Raw genomic sequence first — 19,683 nt, 5'->3', positions numbered from 1 at the left:
CATACGACTCTACTGAGGATAAGCGGTGCAGATAGTGGATGGATGGATGTGCAAAACTTACAGACACATATCCAAAAACCCCGTGATCTCAGCGAAAATGAGGTTGTACAAAGTATTAACTCAATAGGGGCCAATATTTTCGCAACAACTAAGTTTTATCTTTTAGCTTAATATAAAATATTGAAATGTCAAAAGGTTCTTGGGGGCACATCATTTTGTAAGGCACTGTATATACTTGAAATGCCCAGCCAGATAAAATCGGATCCCGCAAACAAACAATACTCGTGTCGATATCCATAACAAAAAAATGTGTGGAAGGACATGGAGTGATTTTAACTTGTAACTTAAATTCTGGTGATGGCTCTTTCAAAGTAAGACTAGAGATTTAGCATTGCCACGAGGGATGAGCAAATAGGATTAAATTATTTAATCCCTTTCATAAAAATCTATTATGGAGACACGAGGAGCAGATTAACAGATTAAGATGAGTAAAAAAACGGCCATGAATTATTTTCCTCTTTCCCAGAAATACAACAGACAGGATAGTTTTGTGCAGAGTGAGCAACTCCTCGTTAGAGTGACCCTGAGAAAATGCATACATAATTCGTTTTGCTTCTTATCACAGCTTCTGCCTTATCGCTACTTCGTTTCGGTATATCCCGCAAAGGAGTTTTGTCGGCCTTATTGTGCCATCATTCGATGCGTCAAGGTGCTCATCTGTGTCTAATGTTTAAATTGGTTCCCATCTCATTTCCAGAAACAGTCTCAATCTAAAACAGATTTCACTGTGAAATTGCACTATTCCGCCCAATAGATGTCATTTAAATCTGTGATTCTCAACTGGTGTCTACTGACCCAAAAGTGTGTCACTGCCCTTTGCCTTGGCAAAACATTGTTAAGAAAACAAAAATTACCAAAGTTCATTTACACTTTTTAACAGTAGATGACAAAAATACCCTGCAAATGCGAAGTGAGGCATGGCATTTTCACAGGCAGCGGGGGGCTTGGACCAGATGGGAGCATGCCATGGATTGCAAAGTCACTTGGACACACCTGCGAAAGGGTGAACCACACCAAATCAGCTTCCTTGTCCGGGCGGTATATGACGTTCTACCTAGCCCAGCGATTTATGCCCAAGCGAATGACTAACAGGCACACTTTGAGCTCCTCTCCCTACCTGGCCTGCAGCCGTATCCTGCCCACCACTCCTAGAAGCTACTAATCACAAGTAATTAAGAAGCGCTGCACAGCGTAGACTTATTTTTTCAACTACAGAAAAGGACAATGTAGGATTTAATTTGTGTGGTGTAGTGGTCTGCTACTGTGTCAACACCACAAATTGACATAAACACACGCAAAAGCTCACCTTGCAGAGGGCAACGAGATGCAACCAAAAATGCAAACAAGAGAAGATCCCTAATTGCCTACTCTGTTCTGGAAAAGGAACGCTGGAATATTTTCGAAGTGCCTGCCCAAAAGCGCTCAGCCAGGGCGAACACCCCTGTAACACAACCAAGTGCTGAAGCCGATAGCGGAAGCCATCGACTAAGGCATCTGCAGCTCCAGCCGAACGGGAAACACCAAATGGGTAACTGCTTTTGTCCGAGGAGCTCAGGCAAGAGCAAATACCAAGAAGGCATCAGCAGGGATCCTGTTAATGGCCCAGGACTGGCAGCTCTCTGTAGACCTGGAGAAGCAGCTGCCCTTCCCTCAGCACGTTGTCAGCACCACCCAGAGGCTGGACATCCTGCTGGTCTCAGAGAATAGCAAGAATATAATGGTGATGGAGTTGACGGTGCCAGGGAAATACCTCTTGAGGAAAGCCTACGAAAGGAAGATGAACAAGTACCAACCGCTGGTCAATGACTGTCGGCAGCAGGGCTGGGAGGCAAGTTGTAAGCCCATCGAAGTAAGCAGCAGAGGATTTGTAAGGCACACAATCCACAAAGATTTAGGTGCTCTGGGCATTACAGGAACAGCAAAAAGCAGAGCCACTAAGAACACAACCAGAGCAGCTGAAAAAGCCTCGAAATGGCTCTGGATGCGTAGAGAATAACAATGGGAGCAGGTAAATGCCACCTCAACATTAAGCCGTAGGGTTGATCGCCCACGGCTGGGTCACCTTAGTGAGGGTTTATAATGGTTCGAGATCCGAAATACCCTATGAACCAGGAAACATTACTGATAATGTGTTCGGGTGCATCAGATTATGTATTTTAGAACTGTCTACACATATGCTGTAGTCCGTTTATCTCAGTTATTTGCGACCAGAACCTCACACAATTTTCAAAAATCCATAGAGTAATTCTCACCACACACATTTTAAATATACACTCTGGAAATAATTGTTTGCTGCAGCACAGGTGTTGTTTATTTTAGGCAGAAAAAAAACTGCAACGCATGACAAAAATTTGCTGTCTTGGCCCTCACTCAGCAATAGTCGATTGGGAATTATGGATCACGGCAAGATCTGTCCATTTTGTTTTTGGGAAGGCCAGGTATGCCCCTTGACAAAAGTTCCTTGTGCTGGCCCCTATATGGAATTGAGGATAATGGATTGTGGCTGAAAGAGTGTAGTCATTTTTGATGGAAATAAAGTAAGAGCAAAAACGAGCCGCCAGTCCTGGCAAACGTGCGCCTCTGCTTGTCCCTGCTCGCAGCAAAATGTGATCAGGAATAATGGATCGTGGCAACAATAGTACACTTCATTGAGGAAGGAAGTAAAGTCACAAATGAAAGAGCCACCACGCTAAGATTTCGCTCTGCTGCCTCATGCTCCCAACAATCCAGAGTTTACACAAGTGGTTGAAATCCTAGAAAATGCTTGAATGTTGTTTTTACAAAGATTGAAAAATGCTTGAATTTTGGAAAAAGTGCTTCTAAATGCTTGAAATGGTTGCCTTTAAATGCTTGAAATGGTTTTTGTTTTTCAAGTCTGCTTAAAAATCAGGCAGACACTGCTCTCTGGTGGCTTGACTTTGCCATTCCATGTCTCTTTTCCCTCGTGATTAACATCAGCTGGCATTAGTTTGTACAGCCTTGTCCTATGAAGGGTCACCGCATTCTACGTGTCACGCATGTTCCACGTAAACAGGGCACTATTGTTAGGTTAACCCCAACACTTGTAATAAAAACCTGCACTCATAGAAGACACAGAGAACGTGAATATTACTTTCTTACTTACAAGAAGAGATGACCAGAGTCTGCCTATTGCAGTCTACTGGACACTCTGAAAAAGTCTCCTTCTCCTTGCCTTTTTATTGTGTTCGGAACGCCCTAGTTTACATAAGGTCTCTCCTTTTTCAAACACAAGCAAAAATGGCAAATAGTATGCAAAGAAGATAATGCCACAATAGAATAACATATTTACAGTTTAAATCCATCAACTATAAAATGTGTATTAGTGCAAGGATTACGTATCAGTTGTAGTTATTTATTAGGGCCTTGCAAAAAATTAAGGTAGCCTTTACCAGTGGTAAATCAATACAACTGAAAATGTAAGGTACATTTGACTTAAAAACAAAAATAATTGCAGTTTACCCAAGTTCTAAAATCTTTATGTTTTGCTAAATGCTCACACAAGATTAAAAATCGCATGTGCGAATCTCAGATATAGCTTTGCCTCTGCAAAATGCACGATTCACAACAGATTTTTGGAAAATTGGCTTTGAATGTCCTTCAAAAGTGCTTGAATTTGGCCATGAAAAAGGTGAACAAACCCTGAATATGTTTTAATGGATAACGGATCACGGCTACATGAGTGCAGTTCATTTTTTTCCTGGATAGACCAGAAGAAGAGCCGCCAGACCCAGCAAAAACATTGCACTTTTTCATTTCACATATGTGCATGTTGAGGGTGCGATGTCGCTTCTTTGGACAATGCCATACACATTAATGCCAGATGCTGTTAATCATGAGGGAAGTAATGCAATGGCAAAGCCTAGCCATAAGAGAGGGGTGTCGGCGTTGTTTTTTAGCAGACATGCTGTGAAACATGGCAACAATTTCAAGCATTTAAGAGCACTTCACTCAAAATTCAATCACTTTCGAATCCTTGAACACACAAAATTAAAAGCATTTCAAAGGATTTCAAGCAGCCAAACAAACCCTTTCGGGACTATTCTAGGTTCAGGACTTTGGCAGTGTTGATTTTGGATCATTCAACACTTTTCAGGTGTGCCAGTTCCCATTTTTAAACATCATGTTACACATTGTCCTTAAAATAAACACAAATACTACGCCATGCCCAGTTTTTACTCAAGTCATGGTACTGTGGTGTAAAATAGTTGTTTAATTTGTATAAAATATAAAAATCTCTCACAATAATACTTCCACAGACTCCGCCGCTATGCTGCAAGTGACACTAGCCAAGCAAAAGCGGAGCGGAGAGGGTGTGAGAGCGGTGTTAGCGATTAAATGGACTGAACCATTTCAAGGCAGTGGAATATTTCCGATGATGAGTTGTTCAAATAAAATTTTCGTTTTCCTTTTTTTTTATCTGGCTTCATATTTAGGCCTATCCTGTCATTTTCTAAGCAAAAGACACTTTTAAAAACTGTATCGTTTTTGGGGATGCTTGGGTTGAATTTGAAGACGGGTTGGTTACACTCATAGAAGACTAATAAAATAACTTGAACTTGATTTGGTTTATCTGGTCATTTTATTAAAAAAATTACAATACAATGTTATCATATTGTACTCTCTGGTTTAAATTGAATTTTCATTGAATACATTAGCAAAGTGGAATTTTATTCTTAATCTGGTTCTCGGCTTGTAAATAAAATTAAAGGATAGTGGGTCCTCAATTGAGAAGACCAATTGAGAAGCACCAATTCAAACCAAAGGTTTTTCTTTGTGACTGGAGCATTGTGGGAGCATCAGTTATTACCTGTGTCCTTAATGTTGCAAACCTCAGAGCTCAAAAAGTTGTTCAGCTCACTGTTTTGACCGTGGAGAGAGACCACATTATCAACTGCCAGGTAATTTAAGCTGGTATCCTGTTTTGAATTTTTCTCCTGTAAAACACAATTATTTTTGGTCAACTAAACATAGGGAAATATGTCAATGACAATACAGATATCCCTCGGTTTTTGCGGTCAATGAGGCACATCTTCTCTATTCATATAGTGCCCCCCGCCCTCTCTCTCAGTGTACTCGACCGCTCTCTAGGTTTATGCCAAAGCGAATGACTGACAGGCACACTTTGAGCTCCTCTCCCTACCTGACCTGCAGCCGTATCCTGCCCACCACTACTAGAAGCTACTAATGACAAGTAATTAAGAAGTGTTGCACAACGCAGACTTATTTTTTCAACTACAGAAAAGGACAATGTAGTATTTAATTTGTGTGGTGTAGTGGTCTGCTACTGTGTCAACACCACAAATTGACATAGACACACGGAAAAGCTCACCTTGCAGAGGGCAACGAGATGCAACTAAAAATGCAAACATGTTCCTGAACAAAAACCTGTCTGTCGCTCACCCCCTCTGCACCCCCCTCTGGAGGAAAACAAAGCCTATACAACAAGGACAGTACAGACATCTTCTTTGTTCCTTTATCTCTTTGTTTCCTTATCTTCACTGTAAAATGTGGACCTGGAGTGCCACGTCCAATTTCGTTGTCACAATGACAATAAATAGTATTCTATTCTATTCTATTCTAAATCCGTGGTCACTATGGCAACAGAGATAATGAGAGACTATTGAAATTGTATTTGCCTTACTGACTTTGTTTACAAACTATTGCACAATGGAAGGTATTTTAGTTCTACAATTGACATTCTTAAACAGTATTCCTATTTGCATTACATTGCTGCTTTTTTGGTTTGACTCTTTTGACTTTTGTTCAGGAACAGTATTACAAATATTTAAATATTCATTTGTTCTACTGTTGAAGTTTGCAGAGTAGATATTTAATAAAACAGGAAAATCTTTGTGCCGTGTTTTTCTTAAAAGAGTTTAATTATATAACAATTAGGATATACCCATGCTAAAAATATTGGTATCTAATCAGTATCAAGCTATACTAACATATATTTCATGGATCGGATCTATGCCAAATTCCCAGTAAACCCCACCCCTACTGCTTCAAATGTTGTCACTTACGTACAATAGTTAATTTGACCTGTGAAAAATCAAATGAAATGTTATACCGAATTTTAATCGAAAATTAGGGGTGCGTGTTGTATATGTTTGCACACTAAATACATACGGTACTCATGGTTGACAGGTAATTTCTGACCACAAAAACACAAAATGAACACTTACACAATAGAAGAACTCAAAAGGTCGTGTTAAGTGTATCCGATGTGACAACAATAAAGCTGAACAATAACATAGACAAGTACCAACCAATCTCTTGGACGTTGGGCTTGGCAATGAAGAAGTCTGGGTGTTAGGTTTCTTTCTCAAAAACATCTTGTACGTGGCCGAATTAGAGTTTTGCAAAGCAAAGCATCTCCAAGATGTCTGTAGTGAAGAGAATTAAGAAGTACCTGTATGTTAGTCAGTAAACTTCATATGTGTTGTATCAGTTATGAAAGAAAAACACACAGTCCCTAGTGCTGGGATTCCGGCTATGAAATGGAAGCAAAACAAGAAAAAAAATAAAAGGAATCAAAGAAAGGAAAAGGCAACACAAAACCATGGGAGAAAAAACATCATTAAGGCAGCTGGCTCTTGTTTGGTGGGGGATCCGACTCCAGTCGTTTACCTTCAAGAGCCGTTTGTTTAAAAAATGACACACTAAAAGACTTGTACCAAGATGACATTTTGCTCATTTTATGAAGTGGAATACCTGGATGACACTGGCAGCAGCAGGGATTTGTCTGTTAAAATGTTTCCGTCTTTGTTTCTGCTGCACCTCCAGTGCAAAGCCGGAGCCTAAAATCCCCTGTGGAGAAAATCATCACTTGGTAAAATCCCAAAGTACACTGGTGGCTTGCCATCTTGCCAAAAATAGCTCAGTCACACCAAACAATGTTTATTATACGCAAAGCGAAGGTGTTTGTAATCAAAGTATATGCCTGTATATATATATACATACAGGGTTGGGTAGGGTTACTTTAACTGGATTACTTTCAATTACTTTAGGATTACTCAAATACCAAATATGCTAATAAAAGACAAAAGAAACTAAATATGAATACAATGACTAAATTTTGGGCAGGTTTGGGGAGTAACGGAACGCATGGAACGGCAAAAATGATGTTGGCAAGCTGTTTGGATTGATTTTCATTTTGTTTCTGTCGCATTTTATTTTAGTTTTGCTGGAGATCAAAGAGATCAAAGCCAGGAGAGAAAGCTTACCACGTGTTGTGAGTCATCATTTTATTCATATTTGGTTTATTTTGTCTTTTATTAGCATATTTGGTATTGGAGTAATCCAAAAGTAATTGAAAGTAATCAAATTAAATAATAATAATAATAATAATTTCCTTGTATTGTCATTCTGTGTAACAATGTACACAGAACGAAATGTCGATTGCACCTGACCCGTTGTAGCGAGCCGATGCAGCCGCAGCCAACAGAGGGCGCCGCCGACCACTTTTTAAGTCTTAGGAATGACTCGGCCGGGGCGCGAACCCGAACCTCCCAGTCTCAAAGCGGGCGCCTTTACCATCTAACCCTACCCAACCCTGTGTATATATATATATATATATATATATATATATATATATATATATATATATATATATAATCAGTACGTTTGTTTGTTTGTGTGTCTGTCCACCCTGGAAAAGAGGGAAGGAGTTTTGATATGACTACCATCTTTCACAGACAGTCAGGTAGGTTACTCTAAAAAAAGCTCACCTACAACTTTTGGTGTTGTTGACATTTTTCCCAGAAAGACATTCCACTCTCCCAAGCCAGAACAACATTGAATTTGGGCTGCAACTAACGATTGTTTTAATAATCGATGAATGTGTTGATTATTTTTTGATTAATTAATTTTGAATAACACATTTTTAATGTCCTTCTTATTCAAATATTGACGTTTTAGTCGGATAGTGGTGCACAAAACAACTGAACATTCGATAATGTAAAACAAAAAGTGTTTGTCAAAAAGCTCAACAATAGATAAAAAATACATACAATTGCATGCTATACACCTGGAAATATGTAAAATATTTTTTGGTGAAGTGCAATAAAAAGAAGGGCAACATCGATGCAAGTACTTTATCAGATCAAAAGGACCTTGTACATTTTGTGCAATGTTTTTATCCTTTTTCACATGTTTACCTTTTTTAATTTGTTGTACTTGAACTGAAGAACCCTACGAATTTAGTTATACTTGTATAAAAACAATAAAGGACATACAATCTTGCAGGAGCCCTCTGCCGGACAAGTGCTACTACATGTCCATCGCCGGACCAAGAAGACGTGCACGACAAAATTTGGTCTCAAGTTGCCCTCTGCTGGATCATACTGGTACTGCAAGTGGGTGAATGCCACAACATAATTCAATGCACTCTTATTTGCATTGATTTAACGTGCCAAGTGACGCATAAACTCGGCGACACAACAAATCGATGATGACAATTGTTGCCAACACTTTTAGTACCGTCTTTTCCGCACTCTAAGGCGCACCTAAAAGTCTTTATTTTTTTCAAAAGCTGACCATGCGCCTTATAATACAGTGCGCCTTATATATGGATCAATATTAAGTCGCAAAGTCTTGCAACTAAGGCAAGCAGCCGCCGACTCGATTTTCCCCCGAAGGCGAAGTAGTCCGCGGTGTATGCTGGGATTTATATACCGGTGTTTCATTGGCTAACCAATGTGTCAATCATCAGTTGAATCGATCACTATTGGCTAAAGTTATTCGGAGGTAAAGGGGGCGGATCCTTTTTATCATTTACAGGCTTGCATAGGCTAAAGGGGCAAAAAAAAGCCTGCAATTGGCCGAAAAAGATGAATGTGAATAGCATGTTAGGTTGAACTACGGCATAGAGGAAACAGTATTTTATTATTCTGTACTGTATTTGTAAATATTTTACTCTCCTGGACTTACTACACTCACGGATAAAAGAGGACCATGGTTGCACATTATTATTGAACGCAACGACTTTGGTGAGCTACTCCGGCTATATATTTTCCCAGTATCTTGTTTCAGACTGATCTCGATGTTTCTGTGATATCTATTTTTAATTAAACTCAATTCCAAGTGTTTATTGTCATATGCACGGTAAAGTATCGAGTGAAAAAGAAAAAAGAAACTAAGGAATGGTTGGCATTTCTTGAATTACAAGACTTTAACCTTCCGAATGATATTTGGAACTTTGAGTGACATCGTACAGACACTGTTTCCGTACATGTCTGAGACACGTATTTTCTTCTTTGCAAGCTTTTGAAATGTTAAGGGGGTAATAAGTTTGACTGAACTACCTGACTGTTTTGTCTACGTTCCCATTGTAGCGCCTTATAATCCGGTGCGCCTTATGTATGGAAAATATAGGAACAAAAACTATTTTTTCAGGGTGCGCCCTACAACCCGGTCCGCCTTATAGTGCGGAAAATACGGTAATTGATTTTTATTGATTTATCAATTCATTGTTGCAGCCCTAAATCTACCTATAAAAAAGAAAAATGTTGTCTTCCCTATTATAAATAGCTTATCACAAACAACTCAAACTAATCACAAAGTACCTGAGTGTAATAATTTTTCAAAAACACAATGAACCCCGGCAATAGATAGGGAGTGTTGAATTCCACTTACTGCTGGGAGTGCAAAGAAGGATACGGCAAAGACAGAGAAACAAGATGCGATGATCTTCCCGAGCCACGTCTGAGGTAGAAGGTCTCCGTAGCCGACCGTTGTCACTGTTATCTTGGAAAAGCACATGCCATTAGATGCACTCTACAAAATTTTCAGGACTATAAGGAGCACCTCAAATTCCCACATTACCCAGAAATTTGAAAGTGCGCCTTATAATCAGGTGCAGCTTATACAGTGGTACCTCTTTATCGAGCTTCATCTGTTCCTGGATCACTTACATTGCGTTGGCGCGTGGTTTGTATTTAGAGGGCATGCGTTGTGGAAAGGGGGTGTTTGCCATTTTCATCGGTGCCACACACTTGAAAAATTTGTAATAATGGGATTTTTGATTAATCAACCATATTAGACCTCTGTGAACTCACAGCTCACAGAACCCTTAACTGCCAGGATAGTAGGGACACCACTTCCTGTGGTGTGTCTTGGGCAAGTACGGCCTGGTGGCGCCCATCCCTTCCAATGCCAGTTTATTTAAGTAGGGGTTTGCTCCCCCACATGTAACAGTTAGTGCTAGTTTCATGGTTACCAGTAACAGGAGAAGCTTTTTGATCTGACTTAGAAATAGCACCTTCATCATCTGATCGTCGTTTTTCGGTGTACCACTGAGCCGGACTCCGGCATGACGGGCAGCTGGGTTTATGTGACAATATTGTTACTGTTTAAACTCTGCGTTGTAAGCGTGTCTCTTAATAAGAGCCATTTCAGGGTCTTTATACAAATGCACAAATAAAAGAGAATCGTTGTTTAATATTTCCCAGTATGCACAGCGCACTTCTTCTTTTACGCGAAAAATGGAGTCGGTGGCTGCTTCTCGTAGTTGCGAGACATTGCAATTCAATATTGATCCATATATAAGGCGCACCGGATTATAAGGCATTTTATGTGCGCCTTATTGTGCGGAAAATACGGTACATACGTACGTACGTACCTACAGCCATACCTACGTACGTACGTACCTACAGCCTACGTACGTACGTACCTACAGCCATACCTACGTACGTACGTACCTACAGCCATACCTACGTATGTACGTACCTACAGCCATACCTACGTACGTACCTACCTACAGCCATACCTACCTACCTACCTACCTACCTACCTACAGCCATACCTACCTACCTACCTACCTACCTACCTACCTACAGCCATACCTACCTACCTACCTACAGCCATACCTACCTACAGCCATACCTACCTACCTACCTACCTACAGCCATACCTACCTACCTACTTACCTACAGCCATACCTACCTACCTACCTACCTACCTACAGCCATACCTACCTACCTACCTACCTACCTACCTACCTACAGCCGTACCTACCTACCTACCTACCTACCTACCTACCTACCTACCTACAGCCATACCTATCTACCTACCTACCTACCTACAGCCATACCTACCTACCTACCTACCTACCTACCTACAGCCATACCTACCTACAGCCATACCTACCTACAGCCATACCTACCTACAGCCATACCTACCTACCTACCTACCTACCTACCTACATACATACATACATACATACATACATAATTCCTCATTTTTGTTGAAAAAAAAAACTTTTGTCGATGATATTTGCTGTCGCGACATATAAAAGGCACAGGTACATGTCTAAAATTCCTGCACTTCATTTAAAGTAATTTATTGTAAATAAATTCATCCTTTCCACGCTTTTAACTTGTAGCAAAGGAAAATTAATAAATCAATAAATAATGACCACAAGTAAAATTAAAACTATCACTTCAAACTAAAATCCTCATTAAAGCAGTCAAGCCAAGTGCTTGCTTTTACTATACTTTGTAACCATGTCGTTAAAATTATTCTCACTGTATGAACAGTAAAGTGTGCATGTATTATTAAGCAGTACGGTAGTAATAATAACTGCTTACCTAGTGCAAAAAAAGAGCACAGTAGTCTGTGTTTCCAAAGGCTTTGTGGACTATTTGTTCATTATATTGCTCTACTGTTGCTGGGCAGAATGTTTTAACGCCACACTCTATTTAAAGCCGCAGTGTTTCAAATGTAGCAAAAAAGTAGCATCTTGTAATCCGGAATTTACGGTACTTGACGCGATCACAATAGCAAAATATATTCTTACCACCCCCCACCACAGGGCGTCGGCGTATGACGCAAAGGCGAACGTTTCTTTCTCTGCCAGGTAGACCAAATACGAGGCGAAGATCAGGCACAGGAATCCAATATACAGGGTCGTGATCAGCTCCTGAAAGACGCATGGGGGAGTCCTTGTGAAATGCAGGGGATTATGCAACACATAATACGCAGTAATCTGGCATTAAATATTAACAGCTCAAAGCACATGTGTGTGGTATTGACTTATTCATTGAACAAGAAAAGAGCATGACACCACTTGGAGAAGCTTTGGCATTCATGAAGAAAATGCATGCCAAGAATAACCTGGCAAAAGTAATAGTTCTGTGCTGTGTAGTAGAATTTAGCACTTTCTGTCATGATTACCGATATGCATAACCTGTGCTATTTTTGGCGCCAACGGCCTCGGACTCTGATTGTCTGTCCTTATTTAAACCCACTCCTATCCGTCCCCTTTTGTCAGTCCATCTGCGAACCTCAGTTTACACTAGGCAAGCCTTTTTTGACCCTGACTCTAACCTTTTTTTTTGCTCCTGTCCGTCCCCCGGCTTTGACCCGTTTTTGATCCTGACCACGTCTACCCTCCCATCCACGCTTTTGACCTTTTTCGTCCCGGACCACATGTACTCTCCTTTCCTTGCTTACGACTCGCTTACGACCCCGTTTTTGCTCTCCTGTCCCGGCTACTGACCCGTTTTTCCGTTCCCGACACCGCCATCCCCCGCCACGGAAGTCCCACTTCCGCATTCAGAGCGACCTGCCTCTAATAAAACTGAGAAATGTAAAGCAAGTGGGTCCTGTCTCCGTTCTGGTCCTGACACTTTCATGATATTTTGGGAACAATATACTATTTGTTACTTTAAGACAGGTGTAGGTAAACCTTTTGAGTTGTGGGCCACATTGGGTTGAAAAAATGAACTGGGGGTACGGAATTGATTAGATTTTTTGGTTTTCCTCTTGTCGACTATCTGGGAAGTTCTGTTGCTGCTAAATGATATTGCACTACTTTTCGTTGACTCTTTACGACTTAGACAGTTGTCCAAGCGCTATCTTCGACATTTTTTTGCCTATTGATCCTGACATTCTTTTATCTTATTTTTCCTAGTACAGACTCTCCCCTACTTACGACCATTCGACTTACGTAAAACGGTAGATATGAACATTTTTTTCGGGATGTGAAAAAATATTCGGACATTGCTGTAAGTTAGATTTTGTATTGTGTGCACCTTTTTCTTCTTCCTAGTTCGTGTGTAAAGATACTATACTGTATTTCCAGCGCATTAAGAACTTTGAGATTTTTGTTGTTTTATATCTCGTGCCTCCATTCAAAATGGTTGGTGTAAATTGTAAAGAAGAGGAGAGCAGTTTCATTTGAAATGAAAGTAGAATAAGAAAGCTTGATGCGGTTGAGAAAATGGTCGGAAAGCTTTTTTTCGGCCAATTTCTACCACGCAGGAGGAAGTCACCTAACTGTTGAAGCTCATCTTCCAAAAGTAAGTTAAACTTAACTTTATTTATCTTTATAGAGCATATTATTTTATGAAATGTTTATTTTTAGTACAATACAATTCAGATTACTTATACAAGCCGTAAACATACTAATATAAACCTTAAACATACAAAATTGTCACGGTTGCCCATTGCCCTCACTTGGCCCCGCCCGTTTGGTGCCAGCTGCGGCTCATTGCCTGACTGGCTTCCCTCTTATTTAAACTCTCATTCACTTCTTGTCAGTCCGTCAATGAACCTCTGCCCTTCCAAGACTTGTGTTTTGACTCTGTCAGGTTTCCTGCCTGTGTATCCAGTATCCGATATCGATCCCGCCTGTCTCGTCCTGTCCGGTATCTTGCTCCAGTCTCCAGTATCCGGTATTGATCCCGTCGGTCTCGCCCTTTCCGGTATCTTGCTTCAGTCTTCGGTATCCGGTATCGATATTTTATCTTGCCCCAGTATCCGGTATCGATCCCGTCTGTCCCGTCCGGTACCTACCGGTGTGTCCCGTATCGACCCCATCTGTTCTGTCCGGCCTTGATCTCTTCTGCCTCTGACTTCTCTGTCTCACTTCTTCCATCCAGCGATCGTCGCATCCCTGGCGTTTGTGTTCACGGGCATGACGGCCCCATTCCCGTAAAATAAAGCTTGTGTGAAAACGTTACGCGCCTCTGTCTGTTTGGGCTTTGACAAAAATATAGCAATGAAGCAACTTCAACTTACGAACGATCGGCTCGTAAGTAGGGCAGCGTCCGTGTAATTTCGTGTTTATCCTGGACTACAGAGCAGAAGTCAATGGAAGGAGACCAAGAGGAAGGCCACGATTGACGTGAATGGATGGTGTTATGAGTGCACTGCAGGAAAGAGCTCTAAATATAATGGAAGCTAGAGCTCTTGTTGGTGATAGAAAGGAGTGGAGAGGTGTTGTGAAAGGATAGTGGGATTGTGGACGCGTTCTTAAGGATGGGCTGGGCACCCGTATGATGCGGCAGGGGTAAACCAGTGAAAGCTGTCGAACAGAAGAGTGTGTTGTGTCACCCGGACCCGAGTGACACGGCCGCTTTCTTGTGTCCCGTTTCATCTGGAGGGACGAAAGCATGACCAACTTAGGTGCCGAGGTGCCTAACTTGTTTGGGTGTTTGGGCAATCGGGTTGGCCATCGTCCCAAAAAATTTGTGTGTTTTATTTTTTTGCTATTTTTTTTTTTCCTTTTTATTTTCTTTGTTATTTTATGTGTTTGCCTTGTTGTCGGTCACCCCTCTTGAGGGATATGACCAAGGTAGATAGATAGATAGCTAGAATCCTGGAGTGCCATGGCTAATCTGATCACGAACAATGTTCACTATGTTGTTATCAATGACAATAAAAACGATTCTAATCATGAATCTGATTATTTTTCCAGATCTCTTATTTAATCCATGCATGTCTTCTGGATGCATTATCAAAAGAGAAGAAGTGGCCTTCCTATTTACAGGGTGGTGCTAGCCATCTGCCCCTGAGCAAGCAAGAAGCAACGGTGCAAAGTGTGTTTACAAGCCAGATGTGGGAGAATGCTGTTTAGTGTGCATTTAAATGAGGTTATACAATTAAGACAAGTCATTAAAGTAAATGAAACCGAACTAAATTTGAACCGTGACAGCAGGTTGTTCGGCATCACTGTGGAAACAAACGCCAATACATAAAGGATACAATACGCCCGCATGAATACAATGCAAAGCATCTGCTTGGGAATTGCAGCTGTGTGAGCATTGGCATTACAATGCCTCTCCCACTGCAGGGTGATATTAAAGGAATGACAGAAAACATGCACAGTTCACATTTAAAATGACATTTCCCCCATTCATTCTTTTATAATCCTTATTTGCATGATGGCTCTACTATTATATAGGTCATTGCGACAATGCATTACCCAGTTTTTACCTGAGGTGACAAGTGCCCTGCCTAGTGGAATTAATGGCATTGTGTGCAGCATGACTCAATTCAAAAGCAAGAATCGCTGCACCTACATCGATGGTCACTATTTATTTTTGTTCCAAGTGCTCAACACATTTCAATTAAGTTTCAAGGATTAGATTAGTGCACTTAGCATCCATTCATTCTCTACACTGTTGTTGCTCGCAGATCTAAGCCTGGATAGGTCTGAGAAAACACTTTTTAAAAATTCTCAGCTGTAACGTCCAAAAGTCTTGGGCATGTTTGGAGTCCCTATATCTCCTTAACTATACATAGTAGTAAGATAAAGGTTCTGCCATTTTAAAGCTCATCTCATTAGCTGCACCGCTTATCCTCAGTAGGGTCGCGGGGGTGCTGGAGCCCATCCCAGCAATCATCCCGCAGTGGGCAGGGGACACCCTGAACTGGTTGCCAGCCAATCGCAGGGCACACGGGGACAGACAACTCGCTCGCTCATTCACACCTAGGGACAATTTGCACCGGCCATTTCACCTGAAATGCATGTCTTTGGAATGTGGGAAGAAACCGGAGTGCCCGGAGGAAACACACGCAAGCACGGGGAGAACATACAAACTCCGCACAGGAGGTCTGGAGCTGGATTTGAACCCACGCAGGAGGTTCCCATGACTTGAACTGTGCCGCACATTCGCTAACCACTGCGCCGCCGTGCTGCCCCATTTTAAAGCTAATTACATTAATTTTGTAAAGCTATTGATTTTTTTCTTTTCAGACATATTAATGGCGTACACTTAACCACAAACGACAGTTTTTGAAGTCCGTACAGAGATGCTAGATAAATTGTAGCTTTATGAACAAAATACATCTTAACAGATGAGTGCTCTTGCCCAGTTAAAAGAATGGGATGCCACTAAACTTCAGAGAATGTGATCAAAGAGCCCCCCTAAATCAATCAGAAGAGCCAGTAAGGAACAACTACGGTTTGGTGTGTCTTAAGAAAATGACTGCACATAATGCCTTACAGGCTACTGTCATAATGATTGATTAGTATCACCTGTGCTCGCTCGTTTGGCACCAGCCGCTGCTGGCTTCCTGATTGGTTCCCCGTCCTTTTTAAAGTGCCATCTTTTGACTCGCCTGTTGTCAGTCCGTCAGCAAAACTCTGTTTCTACAAGGCAAGCACTTTGACTCGGACTCCCGTCTGTCCCGCTTTTTGCACCCGTTTCCCCCCCCTCCATTCCTGATTTCCCGGTTTGTCTCCAGCTACGACCTGTTTTTTGACCCTGACCGCGTTTTGGTCTCCGGTCCCGGCTTACGACCTGTTTTTGATCCCGACCACGTTTTTGCTCTCCTGTCCCGGCTATCAACCTGTTTTTTTCTGTCCTCGACGCCACGATCTCCCGCTCCGGAAGACCCACTTCCGCATTCGAAACACGTTTAGATTTAGTGAGCGGCTTGCTTCCCGCGTCCAGCAAGCACCGGATCGCGGGTGCTGCCTTTCTTTCTTTTCTCAATAAACTTGTGGTCAATGTTACGCATCTGGGTCCTGATTCCATTCTGGTCATGACAGCTACAGTTAGTCCAAAAGTTGAAGAACACTGATAAAGGAGCTCGTCGTGACTTTTGCATTGCAATGCAACAGAAGATCCAAAATGATGGATTGGACAAACTACTTATTTCTAGTGATGAGGCGGGTTCCCACATAAATCGCAAAGTTAACAAGCATAACGCTCACATATGGGGTACTGAGAACTTGAGCATCAGCGAGATTCCCAAAAGGTGTTTTGTGCTGTGTATGGACCATTCGTCTTTGAAAGAGTAACAGTGAATAGTGATGTGTACCTCAACATGTAGGAAAACTGGTTAACAGATGAATTGAGTGAGTCTGATGACTTCATTTTTTAACAGGATAGGGCGCTACCACAATTAAGCCTCAGGGTTAGCCAGTATCTGAATACAACACTTCCAGACAGAATGTTAGGATGATATGGGAAGAATGATCATGATCTCATGTTCTGGTCACACATATGTAAGGATCTAACACCATGCAATTTATTTTTGTGGGGATTTGTGAAAGTATTGGTTTATATGCAGACTGTTAGGTGGATGAGGTGATGGCCCGAAAAATAGAAGCTGTTGCAGCTGTTAACAATGCATTGCTGGGACGCGTTTGGAAATAATTTGACGATCAGCTTGATATGTGTCGTCTACAGGGTGGGGTAGGGTTACTTTAACTGGATTACTTTCAATTACTTTTGGATTACCCCAAAACCAAATATGCTAATAAAAGACAAAAGAAACTAAATATGAAAAAAATGACTAAATTTTGTGCAGGCTTGGGGAGTAACGGAACACATGGAACGGCAAAAATGATGTTGGCAAGCTGTTTGGATTTATTTTCATTTTGTTTCTATCGCATTTTATGTTAGTTTTGCCAGAGATCAAAGAGATCAAAGCCAGGAGAGAAAGCTTACCACGTGTTGTGAGTCATCATTTTATTCATATTTAGTTTCTTTTGTCTTTTATTAGCATATTTGGTATTGGAGTAATCCAAAAGTAATTGAAAGTAATCCAGTTAAAGTAACCCTACCCGACTCTGGTCGTCTAAATAATTGTGGTTACAGTGAACATCTTTAAACATTCCATGTAAAAATATGACATTACAAGCTTTCTGAATTTACCAAATGTTATATCCTTAATACCCTTCGAGATATTTAATGTCAAAATGTACTCAAGACTTTAAACAAGTGATGGATGCAAATACTGTATGAAGACTCTGAAGTACCGTACTTGTCGGTGGGCATAGATGACGGATCCAAGGAGACGCCATGTTCCTCCCTGGCGGTCAAAATGGAGCATTCGCAGAATTTGGAGGAAACGGATCCCTCTAGATTGATAATAGAATCAAAGTTTCAGTACCGCTTTCCTGAAATATGAATAACTCTTATAATCTCTTATCAGTGAGTTAGATTAACTCAAAATGTTTAAATTTCAATCCATTTAATCGAAATAAAGATCGCTATTTCATATTAAATGCACTGTAAAAAATGTTAAATATACTAATTAGTTTGGTCTTCACTATGTCAGAAAATTGAGTCAAACATGTTAATCATGTCATTAGGGTTTGAGATCAAAAACATGTTATTTTGATTATAAAAAAATCATCACAATTACAAAGCCAATAAAAGAGGACAAATGTTGGCTGTTGAGAAGCTGACATTCTTATATATGGGATATGGTGAGTCTCTGATCTGAAAGGTATTTCAACTATTAATCAATTGCCAAAGTAATGTATCATTTCAGTAATCCCTTGGTGTATTTGGTTTACTTTTAGTTGCAGTACTTCGCAGATTTTGATGATGTGCACTGTGTTGTCCAGTAGACAACAGACAGCAAATGCTACATGGGGGCAAGTCGCCGAGGGCTCTGTGTGTTGGGTGGACATGACTGTCTGCATGCCCGACTGTGATTGGCTGGTGTATGCTGTCAGTCAAAAAGCAGGGCTAGCACACTACTCAAAGTGTCCACACACCCAAAAATAAGCTGCGAAGCACGGCTACAGATAGTATTTTAGCGGCTCATTACATTGAAAATAAATCCATCAATTACATTAGACTCTGAGGAAAGCCAGAAGAGTGCAAAGAAATCCTCATTACCAGAGGGTGCTTCGTGGATTGTTATTAGGTTCGGGAAAAGACTAGATCCCGTAGTGGTGCCACAGGCTTTCCCTACTGCTAGAGCTAGGCAACGTAACAACTCTTACAAGCTACCCCTGCAAAGTCTGTAAGTAAGATCCATTATCCATAAATCGGATGATCTATAGCAACAACTCATGGGAACCCACTATATTCGTGACTCTTGTATTTTAATCATCACGGAGACCTGGCTCAAGCCAAGGATCCCCGATGCTAGGATGCAGCTAGCCGGTCGCTCTCTACATCACTTTCTTACACTGAAAAAAATACTATTGTATAATGCCAATAAAAATAATTAATTGTGAAAAAAACTCTGCCGGATTATTATTGCACATTATGGTATGCACAATATTTATATACTTATAAATACCTTATGTTGGAAGTAGAGATGAAATGATTGACAACTGATTAATTATCATGTTAATCACTCACTATTGGCAATATTTTTTATTCAAAATTTTCCAAATCCTTAGAATTTCAGCACTCACACTTAATAATTCTTCATTCATATTTATCAATCAATGTTTATCTTTTTTAGTAAACAACTGAAGGTCAGACGGTCTTGTTTAGGGAACCAAGCGACTAAATGTCTACAGTTGTCTGCACTTCTCAAATTATGAGTCACAAAAACAAGACATAAAGGGGAACTGTGTAATATTTGACCACCAGATGCCGTTTTTTTGTGTAGCGCAAAAAA

General features: G+C 40.8%; 1 protein-coding gene across 2 annotated transcripts in view; it reads right to left on the bottom strand.

The window, feature by feature from the left end:
* The window catches only part of LOC148366796 (potassium voltage-gated channel subfamily KQT member 1-like), a 50,124-nt gene that overhangs the window by 17,825 nt on the left and 12,616 nt on the right, over positions 1-19,683 (bottom strand). For both annotated transcript variants that reach the window (XR_015850241.1, XM_088333598.1), the window contains exons 5-10: positions 18,082-18,178; positions 11,879-12,001; positions 9,718-9,828; positions 6,796-6,891; positions 6,351-6,467; positions 4,889-5,015 (exon numbers count right to left, since the gene is read on the bottom strand). Coding sequence is in view for 1 of the 2 variants with exons in the window: in XM_088333598.1 (XP_088189724.1) it covers positions 4,889-5,015; positions 6,351-6,467; positions 6,796-6,891; positions 9,718-9,828; positions 11,879-12,001; positions 18,082-18,178 (671 nt within the window). In the remaining variant the exon portion in view is untranslated. The remainder of the gene's footprint in view (positions 1-4,888; positions 5,016-6,350; positions 6,468-6,795; positions 6,892-9,717; positions 9,829-11,878; positions 12,002-18,081; positions 18,179-19,683) is intronic.

This window comes from Urocampus carinirostris, chromosome 4 (assembly GCF_059441175.1).
Source record: "Urocampus carinirostris isolate Australia breed hairy pipefish chromosome 4, RoL_Ucar_1.0, whole genome shotgun sequence".
Taxonomy (NCBI): Eukaryota; Metazoa; Chordata; class Actinopteri; order Syngnathiformes; family Syngnathidae; genus Urocampus; species Urocampus carinirostris.
Note: the sequence above shows the minus strand (reverse complement) of the source record. Positions and strands in the feature narration are given on the sequence as shown.